General features: G+C 37.9%; 1 protein-coding gene across 4 annotated transcripts in view; it reads left to right on the top strand.

Annotated features, from left to right (window-relative positions):
- Positions 1-19200, top strand: part of CYTH3 (cytohesin 3) — a 98299-nt gene that overhangs the window by 66408 nt on the left and 12691 nt on the right. For 3 of the 4 annotated variants that reach the window (XR_012161127.1, XR_012161126.1, XR_012161128.1), the window contains 7 exons: positions 2072-2184; positions 3434-3582; positions 4375-4486; positions 12740-12816; positions 13893-13964; positions 14098-14252; positions 14727-14865. Coding sequence is in view for 1 of the 4 variants with exons in the window: in XM_073362163.1 (XP_073218264.1) it covers positions 2072-2184; positions 3434-3582; positions 4375-4486; positions 12740-12816; positions 13893-13964; positions 14098-14252; positions 14727-14799 (751 nt within the window). In the remaining 3 variants the exon portion in view is untranslated. Of the gene's footprint in view, positions 1-2071; positions 2185-3433; positions 3583-4374; positions 4487-12739; positions 12817-13892; positions 13965-14097; positions 14253-14726; positions 16852-19200 lie in introns of those variants that run through there. The other variant, XM_073362163.1, reaches the window with a different exon arrangement.

Raw genomic sequence — 19200 nt, 5'->3', positions numbered from 1 at the left:
TTTTTGCTTGAGTTTTCACAAATCTTGAATTTTATAAGTGAAACTGAAAGACTGTGGAAGATACTAAAATTGACCAACATTGATTTATTGCAGCAAAATTTCAGTTACGTTGTACCAAATCCATAAGTTGTCAAACCGAACACAAACAAACCAACAATAACAAAACAATTATAGTACAACAATTAGGAAACTGCTTGATTTCATGTATCCTTTACCTAAAATGTTCTCTCTTATTTTATATTAACCTGTCTGGCAAGCTTTTGCTTGGTTTTGGCACCTAAAATATGCTGTAGGTGAATTTAGTACTAGAGCTATGTGAGGGATTTAAAGATTTTGAAATTTAGCCTCATTCCAAATTGCAATGAAAACCAAAAATTTTAAAATTCTCCAAAGGAAAATTCCTTTTAAAGAATTTTTTCAGACTGTTCAAAATGTTTCATTTAGACAAATGGAAATGTTTGTTTCTGATTTTGACTCTTTGACATTGTCAGGACTTTTTCCTGTTTTCGTTTTTTTAAACAAAATTTGTGCAAAATTGGTTTGATTTCTTGAAGCATTTTGACAAAACTGCATATTTCAACAAAATATGGCTCCATCCAAATTTCTCAGACCAGTTCTATTTAGAACATATGGCAAGTGTTGGATTGCTGGTTGTGAGGCGAAATTTTTCATTTCGTGCACTGAAGAGGTGCAGCATAGGTAGTGTCAGTTCACTCTCCATGCCCAGTCAACTGTGCATTCTCTCTGAGGCTGCCAGCAAGGGGCCCATTTGTGCTGAGACACACATGTCCACCAGCAATGAGCTTTAGACCATTAAAATTAACTTCATTTATGCTACCAAACAGTAATCTGATGCAACTTCTTTCAGTCACTGCTAATCTGGCGTGGTTTAGAACTGGCAGTTTGGATATTAAAGGTTCTGTGACCCATTACAAATGTCCTAAGATACTCTGTTTTGCTTGCAAATAATCTTGGTCTTCACTTTCATGAATTGGGAAGCTTAATGTTAAAATGTCAACAAGGCACCCCTACTGAAAGCAGATTCAGTCTCTCTACAGAAGTGTTGTAAAAATATCAGCCACTGGAAGTTTTTTTTAGACTGCACTTTTTTGTACCTAATCGTCAGTTTCTTTTTTTGACGTTATTATCTTAGGGATGTGGATATTTACTTCCTATTTTATGAACACAAAATCATTTCAACTGGCCAACTTCAAAGAAGTAGAGCCACAAACAAGAGGCTGTGCTGTCTGCCCTAACTTTGCCTTACAGTTGTAGCTTTGATGGCTGGACTTAAGAACACGACTAACAATTCCTAAACTGCTATGCCAACAGGAAGTGTGAAAATTTTTTTATGTGGTACAGCACTTGAGAACATCACTTTCCTGTCTTAACTCTGTCTTAACGCCAATATTGCTGTTCTGTTCATAATTTTATTATTTTGGATCTTATTTTAATCACCATTTGTAATCTATAGTACTTTTAATTTTAGATCAGTTCTTGCAGTCATTTTGCTTAACGTTTTATTGCAGCTTTTGTATCCCTGTCAACTCGATTTATTTTTTTAAAGAGCAATCCAAGAAGAAGGCAAAACCTACTCTTTTTTATTTCATACTTGTAATAGGAACACTTATTTCCTGTATCTGAATTTAAATCCCATCGCAGTGATATTGAGGGGTCACGTTTCCTTTTTTAAGATCTGGCCATGATAGCATAATCTGTCCCTTTATCCATCTTGCATTGACTCATCATGTCTGGTTGATTCAAATGGAGATATTGGGTTTTAGTCCACCTTTTTTGTTCTGGGCTATTATGTATAATACAGCCCTCTTTTTTTCCTTTCAACAAAGTCCTGAGAAGAATATACTCTTTTTAGCAGTGAAGAAACACTGTGGTACAGCTTGTTAGAGAGCATGGACTCCTACATATTTCCCGCTTCTGCCAACATGGAAAAGGAGAGAATTGCAAAATTTGTACCAGACTATGTGGTCTTGCCTGAATACGTTGTCTTGCCTGTGAACGTGCAATGGAATGGATCTTATTTTACTGAAGGGTTTATGCTTCCCTTTTCTAGGCAATTCCTATGGAGTTTCAGACTTCCAGGAGAGGCTCAGAAAATTGATCGTATGATGGAAGCTTTTGCTTCACGCTATTGCCTTTGTAACCCTGGAGTCTTTCAGTCTACAGGTTAGTCATGATACATTTTCTATCAGAATCACCGTTATTATATCATTTGTCAGATCACGTGTTAAACTGTCTTGAATTCAAAGAGAAGGCGGCTGTGATAAATGAAGTGGGTGTGGGGGGGAGAGAGCAGTAGCTCCCTTTGATGGACACCCAGCCAGCCAGTTAGCTGTAAAATCCCTCTTGGTAGCTGTTCTGTACTTTCTTTACCTGGGGGACTTTTTAACCCTTTACAAGTAAAGCAAGTAGAGAACAGCTACCAAGAGGACTGGCTGGGTGTCCATCAAAGGGAGCTACTCCTCCACACACACTTCATTTATCACAGTGGCAAACTTGGAAGTCCAGGCTAAGACAGTATGTGAAATGAAAAACAAGAATGTTCTGAGGTGTGGGCAAAACAAAGGGCCTAATCCTGCACTACTTCTTATTTTTAAGGAAAAGGTGCAAGATTGGATCAAAAACATCTTTCTTCCTAGCTGTGTTAAAACAATGGTTTAAATAAACTATTAATAAAGTGCAACATATCATACAAATGCCTCCAAAGGTCTGTAGTAAAATGGGACAAACTAGAAGGTAGAAGATGCTACAGCAGAACGCTGCTGTATCAAAATAAGCAATATTTCTGAGATTTCTTGATTTTTTGGGGTGGGGACCAATTTCTGCAAATGCCAGAATGTTATGCCTCATCATCTGTGTGTGAAGCAAAAATGCAAAAGCAAAACACGTTAAAAATAAAACTCAAGGGACTAACGTTAGGAGAACCACTTGGCAAAAAAGAGGGGAAAATAACCTAACATTTAAACCTGGACTCTTTAAAACAGATTTACAAACACAGCGCAGTGTTGAAGGAACAAGGGGGGTAACTTGGAGCAAAAACGTTGAAGATAAAATGTGCACAAATAACCTACGTGGTTTGTGTCACAAAAAGCAAATACAAACTGTCAGCTGATAGATGGCATATTTGAAAGTTAACAGGTCCTGTGTTCTGAGGGAGCATTCAAAAGTTTTTCCTCTGATCTGGATCCTTAGGTCATTTTCTATTTTTAGACCGCCCAAAAATGTCCATGGTTAACACCAAAGAACTCAAGACTTACTCTTGTATTTGTATGTAGGGTTTTGTTGTTTTTTGGTGGGGAGGAGGAGACGTGCATAATTCCCTTTCTTTGCTATTCAGAACTGCCTGGGGTTTCTTTTACAGGCTACTGTATACTACAGTACACAGAGCAAAAACTCCTTTTCAATGTTATTTCAGATACATGCTATGTGCTATCATTTGCAATCATTATGTTAAATACTAGTCTACACAACCATAATGTAAGAGATAAACCAACAGTGGAGCGGTTTATATCTATGAATCGTGGCATTAATGAAGGTGGGGACCTTCCAGAAGAACTGCTACGGGTAAGTTGCATTAAGATGACCAGGTGGCACCTCATGGTTTTTGAAGTGGGGCTTAGAAGCAAGTGCAAGGATTCTCAGACTAATCTGTCAATTAGTGTCTCAAGATCATTTTGTGTGATGCATCTTTGACAACCAAGTACCATTAGCTTGCAATATACCTCAGCCCCTTGAGGGATTGAGAGGAAGAAACACCTTGCTTCACTCAACAAGCAACCTCTTTGGCTTTTAGAGCAATGTTGATTGGATATATCGCTACAGCCAGTCTGTCTTGACTGGAATCTGCTCTGTTCAACATCAGGTTGAGTGTGGGAAGAATAAAGGGGGGAAAATAGTAGAGATCACTGAGGCTCCAAAGACAGCCATCATGACCTACAGTGGAAGAAAAGTAATGATACAAAGATGTCAGACATTTGATTGTGATTTTCAAGTCAGTGATGTCTAATATTTTTCAAAAACAATTTTTTTTAGTGAAGCTTGTATTGAGCAAAACTGTTGAAAATATGAAAGCTCTGGAAAAAATGAGTGCCAAACTTCTTAAGAAAAGCTATTTCTTTACTGAGAAATACACAGGAAATCTTCAAAAGGGGACGCTTATTTACAAAGACACTATATCTCCTTTTAACTTTATTTATAGACTGTGGTGAATGCTGCTTAGAGGAGGAATGGTTCCAGTTTCTGTGGGAGATGTTCCTAGTTCATTTTTATATAAGTAGTCTGAGAAGAGAGAACGGAATCTCTTGGTTATCGGTTATGTACGTGTTGCTGAATTTTTTTTTGTTTGTTTTCTTCCAGAATTTGTATGAAAGTATTAAAAATGAGCCATTTAAAATTCCAGAAGATGACGGGAATGATCTAACACATACATTTTTTAATCCAGACAGAGAAGGTTGGCTACTGAAATTAGGTTAGTAGAAGAGGAATTTCTCTGATACTTTGCTTTGTGTGTGAGTGATGTGTATGCCGCTTTCCTTGCTAACTGCTTTGTTGTAAATCTAATAGGATTAAATTAGCAATAATTCCTGCTTAAAAATATATGATCTAAAAATCAGTAACTCCTTTACACTGTTTTGTGTAATTGCTAATTCTGACCGGTATAAAAAGGAGACATAATCTTGTCACTTGAATTTTGAAGTGGAGTTTGATTTCTGGTACTTGAGAACTGAAACCTCAGCAGCAGAAAGGAAGCTCCATTTACTATTTACAAATCCCAGTGACTGAAAAATAACAAATCTATGTGAAACCATTCCAGAAAACTGTACAATCACTTCAGCTCAGTTTTCTGCACAAAAAGCAATGCATTTATTTTCAAATAGTTGTTTTTGTATGTCTCCATTTTTCCATATTATTTGTGAGTTTCTGTTGGTTTGGTTTTGGCTGTGATTTTTAATGAGTGGTTTAAATGTGCCTTCTTGTTTTCCTTATGGCCTATGACCTATCACCTTTCTGTTCTGTGACTGGCTGTCTCTGCTTATTCTGCATTAGGAGGTACGTACCTGATGGCTTTCCAGCTCCCTCCCCCCCCTTGTTCAGTTGCTCATTCTTTTTTTATTTTTCTTCTTCTATGTTTGTTTCTTAAATCAAATTTATTGTAGCACTGCGCTTCTCATGTAATGTCACTAACTTTAGCCCCAGTGGGACTCTACTTGTACATAACGTATGCTTGTACATTACGGTGTTAGTAATTTACTATCTCCCCCCATGAGATTCTTCTACAAAATAAGAATATATACTTTGTAAAGCAACACAATGATAGTTAGTGTTTCAGATTGCTTCACAACATCCTTCAGGCTCATTGAGGTATACAAATGAGAGGAGTACTTTTCGCAGCAGAGAAGTGCAGTTATCTTATTCTTGTAACACACGTTCTAAAATGTGTTTTGTTACTTGTATGAAAATTTTCTGTCAGAATGTTGAAAGGCTTATTTTAAACAAAATAGCCTGTAGCAGAAATGTGCATGTGCTAAAAGGACTGGTTATTCCAAAGTAACTTTCTTGTGTGGGTTTTTTTTTATGTTCAGTTTATTTTAATTACATATAAAAACACCTCAGAGTTCAGGATTCTGAAGCCTCTGGCAGTTGGTAGCATGCTAGCTCTGCAACTGTAAGCTGCTCTGATTTGTTTGCAGACACTTCTGAAGTTGATGTGGCTTGCTTATCCATTGGAGTGTAATAAGGCAGCCGGCTGCAAAGGGTAGTTATTTTTCTGATTAGAACAGACTCTAAAACTTGGTTTTAGGTTTTTTTTTTTAAATGTTGTTCCTTTTGTTTTAAAATACTGATTTAAAGACCAAAATCTACTCAATTTCAGAGCCAGATTCTGGCTGCTCTTGTATAAGAGGAACCTTGCTCCAGCTCAGAGGCAGCCAGGAATCCTGATGATCCCTGAGTGCAAGGTCAGCAGGAATTAAAGAGCAGCCAGCAGGACTTGACAGAGGGGAGGCACACTGAAGGCAGAGCAAGGGCTCACCTGTGTCCATGCCAGCTAGATGTTGGGGCTGAGGCTGAGGCTGGGGCTGGCAGGAAATACGAGGGTTGAGACACTCGCAGGGGCTCTTCAAGAGCACTGGACTTGTGAATCTGTGACAGCTGGTTGTGGCATCCTTGAAAAAGATGTAACAATGATAGCTACTGCATGTGCTTCCCCAGCCTCTCTGTCCCCTGTAGGCAGAATGCCTCCAACCACAACAGCTGGTATGGTCTCATATCACGCTGGTTTATATTAATTTTTAAATCTTAGGAACTGATGTGAAAATGACTGTGGATTGTAGATAGATGTATTAATATTGATAGGAACTATAATGTAGCGATATCCATAGTCCATAAATTCACTCAGTTGTTCAACTCTTTACTTCTGCTTCTGTGCTAGTAACAACCAAATGAACGGAAGAGTGTATGGGCACAAGTGCTTTGGCAGTATCAGTTTATTAAGAATACATTCTAATAAGCTCAGCAGTAGGGGCCACCTCAAAAATATTGTAGCCTTGGGGGGAGAGCTATTGGAGACATTGCCAGTTTGCTACTTCAGGACCCCATAGTTTCAGGTGTTAAACACCTTCAATGTCCATTGGCATCAGTTGGGGGTGCTTGGCACCTCTTGCAATGGAGCCCTGAGAACACAATGCCGGGAGCAAGGGCTGCAGAGGGCCACTTACAGTGGAGGCCCCCATAAATTTGCCCTCCGTACCTGACCCCTCTCTTTCCCTCTCAAGTGCCTCCCCCACCAGCAGCCTGGCCCTCCTTCCCATGAGCCCTTATACGCACTCCCTCCAATTTTGAGTAAGTGGAGTTGCAAGCTGGTGTGTGGGGTTACAGCACCTGTCAGGTTTGGCCTGGCCAAAAAGTGGTTGGGCCATGGCCTATGTGCTCCCCCCGGCCCACCACCCCCTGCTATGTGGCCTATGGCCAGAAGACTTGCTGTTTGGTTGTCTCCATTACTTCATCTGCAGATGTTACGAACACTGCAAAATCCTCAAATACCCTCTTTGTGTTCCTAAGTAAAAAAGCAGAGCGTCTTCCTGTTGATGTTTGAAGACATAAATGGCTTAAGAGGCACAGTATTCATAGTTGAGACAATTTGAAAGATGACTTGAAGAGCTGATAAATTTATCCATTCAACAGTATGTGGCAGTGCTCACCTCAACTGAAAGGATTTCTTAAGACAAGACTTCAAGAACGAGAAATATTTTAGTACAAAAACCATTCAGATAAGTCTCTTACTACTCAAATTATTTTCAATATTAATATTATCTACAGTTTTTTAAAATCTAAAACTTTTGATGTTTTTTAAATATATACAAAAATCTACTTGCAAATACTACTATGCGATAACTTTACCTTCACCAGTAGTGACTTTAATTTATAGTAACTCCCTTTTTAAATACTCCAAGGAGTAAAACTGTTATAACTGAATTGTATAATATAGAAGATATTTAGTTAATCAGACTCCTCTACATGAAAAAGTGTTATATATGCCAACCTTTGAGAAATAGCTCATAACGGAAATAAATCTCTTAAAGGTGAAACTTAAATGTCAAAATAAATACGGGTGTTTTTCTTGAAATTAAAATAAAAATCTGGAATCAGCAACTATATTTATTTTACTTTTAAAAATATCACCTTGCAAGAAAAGCAATTGGATGTGAGCATGTCAGTAATGCCATGAATATTTCTTATTCACTGTCAATCAGTGGGAAAGGACAAATTGAAGGATAGTGGTAAAGCATCAGCTGCAAAACAAATAGTCAATGAAAAAAGAATGAGAGCTTTAAGAAATTAGAGATGCAAACGAACTTAAGAAAAATGCAATAAATCAATAAAATCGCCATTTATTTCTGGGTGCTCTACCTGTGGCTCCAGTGACACATGAACCAAGTAAAACCAAGCTTTCATCTTTATGTGCCCACTAAACAATTCTACCGAAGTCCCAGTGATAAGAGCATGCATTAAACTGAAAGGTGCTGCTGTTGAAATGCCCACAGCACAAGGGTTAATTGGATAGGGAGGTGAAACATGTCAGTAATTTTCCTGTGAATTAGACTGTAAATATGTAAAGCCAACTGTTTCTTGAGGGACTTGTGTTTCATCAATAGACACAGACTGGTGCAGACAAATATTTTTGCTAAGTTAGTAAGCTGTAGAGCCATGAATGCAGTGAACAGAAATAAACCTGGTGATTTTTTTTTTCTTTTATCCCTTCAATTTTCTTGTTGCCGGGAAGCTTGAGCAATATATTAGTATGATGTCGGGGGCTATTCCAACTCCCAGTGTTAAGTCACATTCTCTCTTAGCACATTGTATTATTCCTAAATTAGTGAAGCTCTGCCTAAAGAAGGATTTGAATACTCAAACATTCATTATCAAAATACTAAGGAGTCTTGATTCGTATAATGAGTAGGAAAAAATGAAGACTATCAATTGTGCTGTTATCTGCTTTACTCTTGAAAATAGAAAATATGTTTTCTGAAAAAATAAGAGATCAGAACAGGAAGAAGCCACTGGTATATCAAGCTAGTGCTTTCTGTTTTGCCTTTTTATAGTGTCTGCTTCCTTGTTTTCTTTCACTTGGAACTACTGCTCACTTCACTGCTCTCTCCAAGAGCATGACTTTTCTTACGTTAGTATTTTTTGTAAAGTTCATCTGCCCAAAAACTCCAAGGTCTCCAGAGGCTAGTCTGGCTCTGAAACCATCCTAATAATGTCATTAAAGTCCCTGGCCTGCAAAACACTTTGTTTTTCTGAGGGCTTGCCTGTGGAAAGCTGTTCAGAGGTGACTTTGTGTAAATAAAATCCTGCCAAATCTAAGTGCCAGAACTAGATTTCAAGAAGTAATGTTTTGATTTAGAACATCGGTGTGGATTCAACCAATGCATTTGTATGGAAGTACTCAACTTGCTCTCTTAATTCAAAAGATTGTATGCCGTCTAACGTGGTACAGTGAACATCTAGGTGGCAAGTAAAGTGGCTGAAGACTGGTGAATGCTAATCAAATATCCTTTGTAACAGCTTGAGACATTAGTATTTTGGGGACTGTTCTCAAGATTTGCATAAAGATTAATTATGGGCCAAATAAAGGAATTGTTGGTGCAAGGAGAACCCCTTCCCTCTCCAATTAAGAATTTAAAGCTGGACATGAGCATTGATGGAGGGAATGCCTGGGACATAATTCTTTTGTGCCAGCATGTGTGTGTGTTTTCTAAGAACAGCTTCTGTTGGCAAATAGCTGACCCAAAATGTCTCGTACTAAAAAAAGCTACAATTAATGTGGCTTGAATCATTTCCTTTTTCTGGTTAGAGGGAGAAAAATAGATACTTGGAAACAAATATATATCCTGCTGACAGAAGAGGGAAGTGACTTAAGCTGGACACGTGACCATGAGCAGCAGAAGCAGCTGCTCCTATACTAGAATATCAGGCAACTCGCTGTGCATGTGAAAGGATTCTCAAAGAGCCCAGACTTCCTAGCCCACTCTGTACATGGTACTTGCCCCCAGCACAGCATTCTAAAGAGGGTGCTACTTCTCTTCCCCTCTCTTGAAAGAGGGACTGGTGGCTAGGAAACTGGCTTGTGGGGCTCCTTTCAGTTGAATCATTCCCTTTATAGCTGATGTGATTTTAGTCTTGTACAGTATTACTGGACAAATTTCTTGTGTGTGTGGAAACACATATTCATTGTGTACTCTTCCAGGCACTAAATTAGCTTCTGAACCTTTGCATTTAACTGCACTGACATTAATTAATCCAAAATCATTCTTAAGTCTTTTTTTATGACAATTTTAGCCACTCTCTAGTTCTCTAAATCACCTTGACTGAGCTGGATGTGCTGACATTACTGGGGTTTAAAAAAAAAATGTTTTTTTTACACCTGAAATACATAATTGTCTTATTCTGATGCTTAGGCAATTTTAAGACCCTTTAATATTTTTAATGAACTGTGATGGGTAAATTATTACTTACTTTTCCATCTTTTTTTCCCCTAAAAATTTTCTTTTTGTTTTCTGGTTTCTAGTTCCCTTTGAGATGAGAGAATTTTCTATAATCTGATTATATACGTGAAAAGAGCGGGTCTGTTGCATTTTTTTCCTCTTCTCTATATTCACTTGATGTAGAATTTCCGGATGATTCCCTTGGATTATCCATCTACTGGATCCTTTAAGCCTTTCTGCTCTGTGCTGCTTATTATTGGTGCTGTTCCTTTCATTTTACTTTATTAGCTTGGTCTTTGTGACACAAATCTAATCTTTGTGTAGATTATATCTTGATCTGTTCTTTAAATACTTATGGTTTCATACTTTGTTTCCAGTCTCTCTCTTGACAATTTAATATCCTTTAAAATGTATCTTTTTAAACTGACAGCAGGAGTGGGATATAAAAGAAAGTTAATTCAAAGTGCTATATCATCATTTTGGCAGCCTAAGGCATCTGAAACCAAGAAGAAAAAGATCTGCTATGTGATAGTTACTACTACCCAATAATCTTAAATGTGACATTATGAGCAATAAGTCATATTGAGCATCTTATTTTCTAGTCCTGTGATATTACGGTGGGTACTCTTGACTCACCTGATAAACTGGTGAGTGCAGAATGCCCGCTGTCCTTTATCAGCTGTCAAATGGCATATAATCTACCCCCAAACTACTGTTACTTTAATTCTGGACACTACTAGTGTTGTTGAAGTCTGCCCTGTCTGGTTTTGGAGTCTCTGTGCAGGCCTTCTTACAATGTGTATAGTTTCCTATCTGTCTTTTATTCTAATCTGACCTTGTATAAGAGTTCATAATTCTCCTTTTGTTATCTTCAGTCTAAGATGTCTTTGCAGTGGTTACCAGTTTCCCTGCTTATTTGTTTTTCTGAGACTTAATATTTTCCTATCCATTTTGCTCTACAACTTCCTGCCCCACTGAATCTCTTCATATAATAGATCTGGGCAAGCTGTAAAGTTTTTGATGGTAGTCAAACTCAAACAAAGCCAAGGACTTGGCCAACTTACAAGGCAGAACATGAGCTAAAATAATTGGAATTTACACTATATAATATGAAAAATATGTAATGTGACAATGACAACAAGGTAGAACTGCCCTAATAGTTATTTTAGCTGCTTCTCATTCATGGATCCAGAACTGAGTCAGGCTAAGGTTTATTTTGGCTTTTCCACTTCTAGCTTAAACCCTTTCAATTGACTTTGATGGAAGCTGGAACAGACCTATGATGCATTAAAATATTGTCATCAAGATGCAGAAATTAAGATCTTTCCTGTCTCTGATGTCCCTCACCACTTGACACCTGCTCTTCTTCCCTCATGCTTTGCATTTGTAGCTCACTCTACCACCATTGATTCTGTCTTGGCTTCTGCATCTTGCATTTGCCTGTCTCTTAGTTCTTGACCTCTTCCACTTTCAAATTGTTTCCTTAAAATAGGTGTATGTGTGTGGTGGAAGTGTACAATTTGCTGAGTAAATGCGAATGTTACATAGTGTTAGCAGTGGATTACCTACTGCGGGTCCTATAACCAGCCAAAAGGAGGATATGATGTATAATAGTACCCAATCTGCAAGACAAGAACCCAGCAGGCGAATAGATAAAGTTCCAGGATATTCAGGCCATTTCTACAATTGTTCTCTAGCCTCAGATGTTTTTAATGGTTTAAACAAAAATTTAACCTTCTTGAGTAAGGAAGAGCTACTGATAAAAATTATGTTTATGTGCTGGATTTAGTTACATGATTGATGTTAAAATGATAAATCCTTGGTTGAGGGTGTCTTTGGCGGTAAAAGATTTTTGTGCTCAGGGTATTGAATAACAAGGTCAACGATATTGAGAGGGTGGGGTAATAAGATTAAATCACTGATGAACGGATGATGCACATGTGGTGATATAACTTTGAAATCATTTAAGTATGCTGTAACTCAACCTGGATATTAATAACTTGCCAATGCCTGATCTGCAGTTCTTTTCTGGAAACTGATTTTAAAAAATAGTGGAATTGTAAAGAATTACAGAAATTTTTACTTGCGGGCTGAGCAAACATTTTTAACTGTCAGCCACAGGGCACTCAACCGGGGATCTGAAAGTCAGTCTGGGTTCTTAACTGACTTGTGCATCATCATGAGTAAAAGCTATGGCAGGTCAAATTCTGCCCTTAGTTTCACCTTTGGAACCCCATTGTTGCACGGATCTGAGAATCTGGTCCTGCAGTTGGAACCTAGAAAACAATTCAATAGATGATCCAGCTCCCTCTCCCCAAGTGTTGTTGATGCTGTACTGGTAATGGATAAATATTATTAATACTATACTTGTCGCTATAGTAAGCAGATATGACTGAACACAGACAGGGAGCAGATCTGTTCAGTAAGTACTGTTTTCACGTGGACTCATTTAAGAATAGAATAACACTAAGTTCAGAAGCTGGTAAGGTGGTGTGTCAGCATCACCATAGTTAATGTTTCTTCCGGATTTTGTCCTTTAGTATTGGTATATTTACCAGGAAACTTATATTCCTTTTAACCTTAACTCATCTGTGTCTTATCCATTTGCAACTAAGCATTTAAGCCATATTTTAAAAACCATTACACATTAAGTAACGACTAAATTACTGTCTTATCCGTAGCCTAGAATCTTGATGATAAAACAGTTTTAAGTTAGTGGTGTCTTCTATTTATAGGGGGAAGAGTAAAAACATGGAAGCGGAGATGGTTTATTCTGACCGATAATTGCCTGTATTATTTTGAATACACAACAGTAAGTATATATTGCTGTGAACCTGTCTGGAATCCAAAAGTTACTCCTGGGGGAATTCTGTGCTACTGCTCATGCACATAAGTAACGAGCCACGCATACTTTTAATTTTTTGTGCAAAAAAAGCTGCTGCCATAATGTTACTGCAGTTCTGCCTTTTGCCCACCGGAGGGCGCTGTGGTGATAGACCAAAGCCTGTAGCGCCTTCTTTGCAGTGCCTGTCAGGCCAGGCAACATGGACTATGGGGATACAGACAGCTTGGGGTGCTGCGGATTGGGGTCAGACTAGGGGATGAATAGGAGTTAGAGGCACAGGGCTACAGTGGGGAGGGAGGTGCAGGGCCACATGGTAATGGGGGAGGGGTGCAGAGCTACATACGGAAAGGGGAATGGCTGGGTGGGGGCACAGACACACGCGGAGATGGGGTGGGGGGACAGAGTCAAATGGGAACAGGGGGAAGGTGCTGGGCCACATGGGGATGGGGCAGTGGGTGTCTGAGTGGGGGTGGAGGGACATGTGGGGGTGCAGGAACACATGGGGATGGGCAGATGTGCCTGACTGAATGGGAGAGGCTAGGGGTCAGCCAGGGTCTACATGGGGGAAAGCTCCCTAACAATCCCTCCCTGCCCCCCAGATAAACCTGTTTCATGCCTTTCCCACCTATACTCAACAACCCTTCAAGTTCACACCCAGACTCCTTCCCAGCAATTTATTTCCCTCTCCCTCATTCCTCCATTCCCGAACTGCCCCAGGCCTTTGCACTGCTTCTGAGGGGTGCAGGAAATACAGTTCTGTATTGTAGTTTAAATGAATTATTACTCAGAGTTCTGTATTAATATGCCTAGTAAGGAATCTATTTGTCAAAAAACATTTCCTGAATCTTTTTTGTTGTCTGTATTGTTAGACATACTTGCTGATGGGTGTTTTGAAACAAATGGCCAAAAATAATTGAAACAGGTGTGATTATATTGTTATTTTGACAAATAAAATATGCAGAATTTTTAATTTTTTGGCGCAGAATTCCCTGAGGAGTAAAAAGTATAACTAAATAGTAATGTGTACTCTTCCTGTCTTTTAGGACAAAGAACCTAGAGGAATTATTCCTTTAGAAAATCTTAGTATAAGAGAAGTTGAAGATCCAAGAAAACCAGTAAGAATTTTTTCCTTTTAATGAGCCTAGTAAATGGGTTATTTTAAGTAACAGCCAGGGTACCCAGGTTTATTGTACATGCAGATCTTCAGTTCTTCCTTGTATCAAGCTTTGGTTATTTCTTTATCTTTAGAACTGCTTTGAGCTCTATAACCCCAGCCATAAAGGTCAAGTAATTAAAGCCTGTAAAACTGAAGCTGATGGTAGAGTGGTAGAAGGCAACCATGTTGTGTACAGGATATCTGCCCCCACCCCCGAAGAGAAGGAAGAGTGGATCAAATCTATTAAGTGAGTTCAAAGTCTTAAATGTCTTTGAAAAGTGCTGAAGTGTAAATTGTATATAAATTCCTTTCCAAATAAAGAATCCGGGAATGTGTGCTGTGCTAAGGAACATGCCTTAAAGAACTATTTAAGCAGTAGCCATAGGCAAGGGCCTTTCCTGAGGATTCATGACTAGCTGGAAGGGGTTGCTGGGGCAAGATGCGTCAAGCCAAAGGAAGCACTTTGAGACATTATTGTTCTGGCTACTGTGAACTGAAAATCAAGAAAATATGAGAGAACTTAAGTTGGCTAAAGAGAAAAGAATGTAGCAGTATGTTCCTCTGGTAACTACCTGAAAATCTTGTTGCTGATTTTTGTAAGGATGCGTTTGCCTACCAACATATTACAGTTCTGGGTCTCTAGACAAGGAAAGGTAAACAAATATGTTTGGGTAATGCATGTTTTATAAACTAAATTGATATCTCCTCTTCCTTCCACTAGAGCAAGTATCAGCAGGGATCCCTTTTATGATATGCTGGCAACAAGAAAGAGAAGAATTGCTAATAAAAAATAGCACTTAACATGGGCCACTTATGGACCTGCACTAGTTAATATATAAATGGATCAGTCAAGTGATAAGGTAAAGTAAAAATGAAGCAAGCTGAATGAAAACCATTATTAGAAATATATACATTTTCTTACATTATATCCCTTTGTAAGATTATCCAAGATTATTATTATTTTGCATACAGTACTGGAGCAAAATTCTCAAGGGACAATTGCAAGGAATGATTGTAATGGAATTTCATTTACACTAACTGAAAACATAGAAGCCTTATGTGCATTTTTATTTGTTGCAATTTCACCCTTCTGGGGAGAAAATATTTCAGGATAATATGATATTCTTCTGCCTGTTCCTTGAGCATATTGCTCATGACAGGAGATGTTGATGTAAGTACTTTGACAAACTAACACCTCACTGTAATACAGCACTCAGAACTGGTGTACAGGGCTACTCAGCACTTTTTTTTCTTTATACAAAAAAACCTTGATACTAGTTTTGAAAACATATCCTTAGCAATGCAGCGGCATTCTAACCTTCCTTTGTAGAAAATGAATGGTTAATGTGATGAGCTTTTAGAATTTCTCCCTAAATGGTGAATAATAGTAGCTTTAAAATATACCTTTTAATATTAGACTGTTATCTATACAGTTAACTCCTTGGCCCAAGCAGTAGGATGTGCACTGAAAATATTGCAGCTACAAAGGCAAGGGTTCATGGGCTGAAGATGTGACTTTGAGGACAGATAGTTTTTCTTAAGCAGGCTAAACTTGTTGCTAAAGGATTTGCATTATTACTGAGAATCTCTGATTTGTGTATGGGTAAAATGCTCCACGGTTAAACTGTGTTTTCTTTAAAGAAGGGGCAGTGTTAAGTTCTTATTTGTGAATGTAGCCCCGTGAAAGTCAATAGGATTACTTGTGTGAGTAAAGAGAGCAGAATTTGGTTCTTTACTTGGTTAACAAAAACCTGGAATAAAGCAAACTGAATGTCTCTGTTTTATTTTTAAACATGGCTTCTCACAGTTGTGCTTCAGTGGCTTAAAACTGGGGAGAAGAGAGAATAGAAAACCCTAATTATCGAAATGTTTGATGTCATGCCATCTACTTTACTAAAATACTTACCAAGATATTTGAAAGTAAATGGTTATCGGAGATAACTGGTTGAATGTCTCTTGTAGGATTCTATTAGATATTGCTTCATAACATCCATTTTCTAAGTCACACAAACTTATCGTCTAGCCTGCTTTATTGAAACATTTTATTTTTTAAATTATACAAAAATATTTGATTGGGGTAAAATCCTTAATTATATGACAGAAAATATTTTTTTGACCCTGCTCCTGTGTTCATGCTCTTGTAGCTTTCCATATATTATTTCAACGTGCGCCATGGCATCTGTGCCTTTAGTGCTTTAGAGCTTCCATATTTGGACAAACAAAACACAACTGTTGACTTAAACCTACAAAAGCAACTTTGACTACAGTGTAGGGAATTATTCTGCACTGGGAGAAACATGGACAAGATTACCTACAAGTCTTTCATCTCTAACTTCAATTAAAGCCAACGCTTCCATCTTACTAACTTGCCTTGTGCTGTGTGGAACCTAAGAGCAGCATATGAATACTGTGGGCACTGTCTGCCTTCAGATGGGCTGATAGAAAAGAATGGAGGAGAAGCCCCCACAAAAAAAAAAATCAAAAAAGGAAGTTCTTTTATCTCTTTAAAGGAGTATTAAGATTAATGCTCAGTTATGACAGCTTTGAAACCATGCAGGAGGGATGGCATCTCTCATCCATGGAGCCAGGACTTCAAGGTCAGTTGTGGACTCTGTGCATAATTGGAACTTTAAAAATTAGAGTATTCAACTGCACAACTCTCATATCACAGCCTGTTTCTCCTTTCGCTCCCCTTCATTTTAAAAAAGTCTAACTTAAGATAGGGCTGTCAAGCGATTAAAAAAATTAATCGCACTGTTAAACAGTAATAGAATACCATTTATTTAAATAGTTTTGGATGTTTTCTACATTTTCAAATATATTGATACAACACCCTACAAAGTGTATAGTGCTCACTTTGTATTTTGATTACAAGTATTTGCACTGTAAAAAAAAAAATAGTATTTTTCAATTCACCTAATACAAGTACCAAAGTGCCATCTCTTTAGCATGAAAGTTGAACTTACAAATGTAGAATTATGTGCAGAAAATAACTCCGTTCAAAAATAGAACAATGTAAAACTTTAGAGCCTGCAAGTCCACTCAGTCTTACTTCTTGTTCAGCCAATCACTCAGACAAACAAGTTTGTTTACATTTGCAGGAGATAATACTGCCCACTTCTTGTTTACAATGTCACCTAAAAGTGAGAACAGGTGTTCTCATGGCCGTTGTAGCCAGTGTTGCAAGATATTTACGTGCCAGATGCACTAAAGAGTCAAATGTCCCTTCATGCTTTAACCATCATTCCAGTGAACATATGTCCATGCTGATGATGGGTTCTGATCGATAACAGTCCAAAGCAGTGTAGACAGTCGCATGTTTATGTTCATCTTCTGAGTCAGATGTCACCAGCAGAAGGTTGATTTTCTGTTTTGGTGGTTCAGGTTCTGTAGTTTCCTCATCGGAGTGTTTCTCTTTTAAGACTTTTGAAAGCATGCGCCACACCTCATCCCTCTCAGATTTTGGACGGCACTTCAGATTCTTAAATCTTGGGTCGAGTGCTGTAGCTATCTTTTGAAATCTCACATTGATATCTTCTTTCCCTTTTGTCAGATTTGCAGTGAAAGTGTTCTTAAAATGAACAACATGTGCTGGGTCCTCATCCGAAACTGCTATAACATGAAATATATGGCAGAATGCAGGTAAAACAAAGCAGGGGACATAACATTCTCTCCCAAGGAGTTCAGTCACACACATTTAATTAACGCATTATTCTTTTAAGAAGCGTCATCAGCATGGAAGCATGTCCTCTGGAACGGAGGCCAAAGCATGAAGGGACATACGAATGTTTAGCATATCTGACACATTTGTAGCGGGTCTTGCAAATGCCTGTTCTCACTTTCTGTTGACATTGTAAATAAGAAGAGGGCAGCATTATCTCTCGTAAATGTGAACAAACTTGTTTGTCTTAGTGACTGGCTGAACAAGGACGACGATTGCGTGGACTTGTAGGCTCTGAAGTTTTACATTGTTTTAGCATGCAGTTACGTAACAGTCTTCATTTGTTAGTTGCACTTTTACGACACAGTGTGCACTACTGTGCTTGTATGAGGTGAATTGAAAAATACTACTTTCTTTCACAGTGCAAATATTTGTAATCAAGAATAATGTACTTTGATTTCAATTACAACACAGAATACAATCTATATAAAAATGTAGAAAGACATCTGAAGTATTTAATACATTTCAATTGGTATTCTATTGTTTAACAGTGTGATTAATCGCAATTAACTCAAAAAAATTTAATCGTGAGTGAGTCAACTGCAATTAATTGACAGCCCTAAAAAGTATGTTTTGTTAAGGACTGGGTGTTAGGGAGGGCTTGGCTGGAAACATTTTGGATTTGTCACCATTCCTATTACAAATCCAAACCACGGTGGTTAAGGTGTAAAACTGTAAACAAATCATTTTAATCATTAAAATAGTCTAGAAGGTTACAAAAGCATCGATAGGCTATGAAGACTTTCTGTACCAGTCCTTACATCCCTGAAAAACACAATCCTTTGAAAACAGTCTTCTTATTGTCAAGGATATTTGTCTATAAGCATGAAGGAAATGCCTTAAGAGATGTGATCTGCTGTATTTAGTCTGAAACTTTTCATACCCTGTAATTTTAACACTTGGAATGGTGTGTAACTATGGTATGTTATAGCAAGAAATATATATACTATTCTTTAGCATTTAAAAAAGAGTCATTTTAAGAAGTCAATTTTTTTATTCTGAATGAAAGATTAAATATGGTGCTCAATATAATTAATTTACCACCAAACGTGCCAGTAGCATTTTTGTGTAAGAATATTTTATTTCAATTGTTCTCTGTAGCATTATTCACAGGGATTGAAATTGAGCCAACATTTCCACTGGCCTTAAGGCTAGTAAAGAATTAATTTGCAAGGAAAAATAGTTTATGAAAACTTTGGCTAGATTAATTACTGTCCATGAGGGGATGAAAAGCCCTCTCTTGTGAGGATTTAAGGTTAGGATGAGTTTAAGGCAAGCCACCATCATGGCCTAAAGCACCACTTGTTTTTGCTGGCCTGGCCTCAGAAAAAGCAATCTAATTCCAGTTGACTTCCCTATTCCTGTTCTGTATTGAAAAATCTCCCTATTTTTCAGTTCTTAAGAGGTTCTCATATAGCAGGGTTGTTTTTTTTAATACTACCCATTAAGCAACGTGGGGACAGGAGGCAGAGAT

Source organism: Lepidochelys kempii, chromosome 10 (genome assembly GCF_965140265.1).
Source record: "Lepidochelys kempii isolate rLepKem1 chromosome 10, rLepKem1.hap2, whole genome shotgun sequence".
Lineage (NCBI taxonomy): Eukaryota > Metazoa > Chordata > Testudines > Cheloniidae > Lepidochelys > Lepidochelys kempii.
Note: the sequence above shows the minus strand (reverse complement) of the source record. Positions and strands in the feature narration are given on the sequence as shown.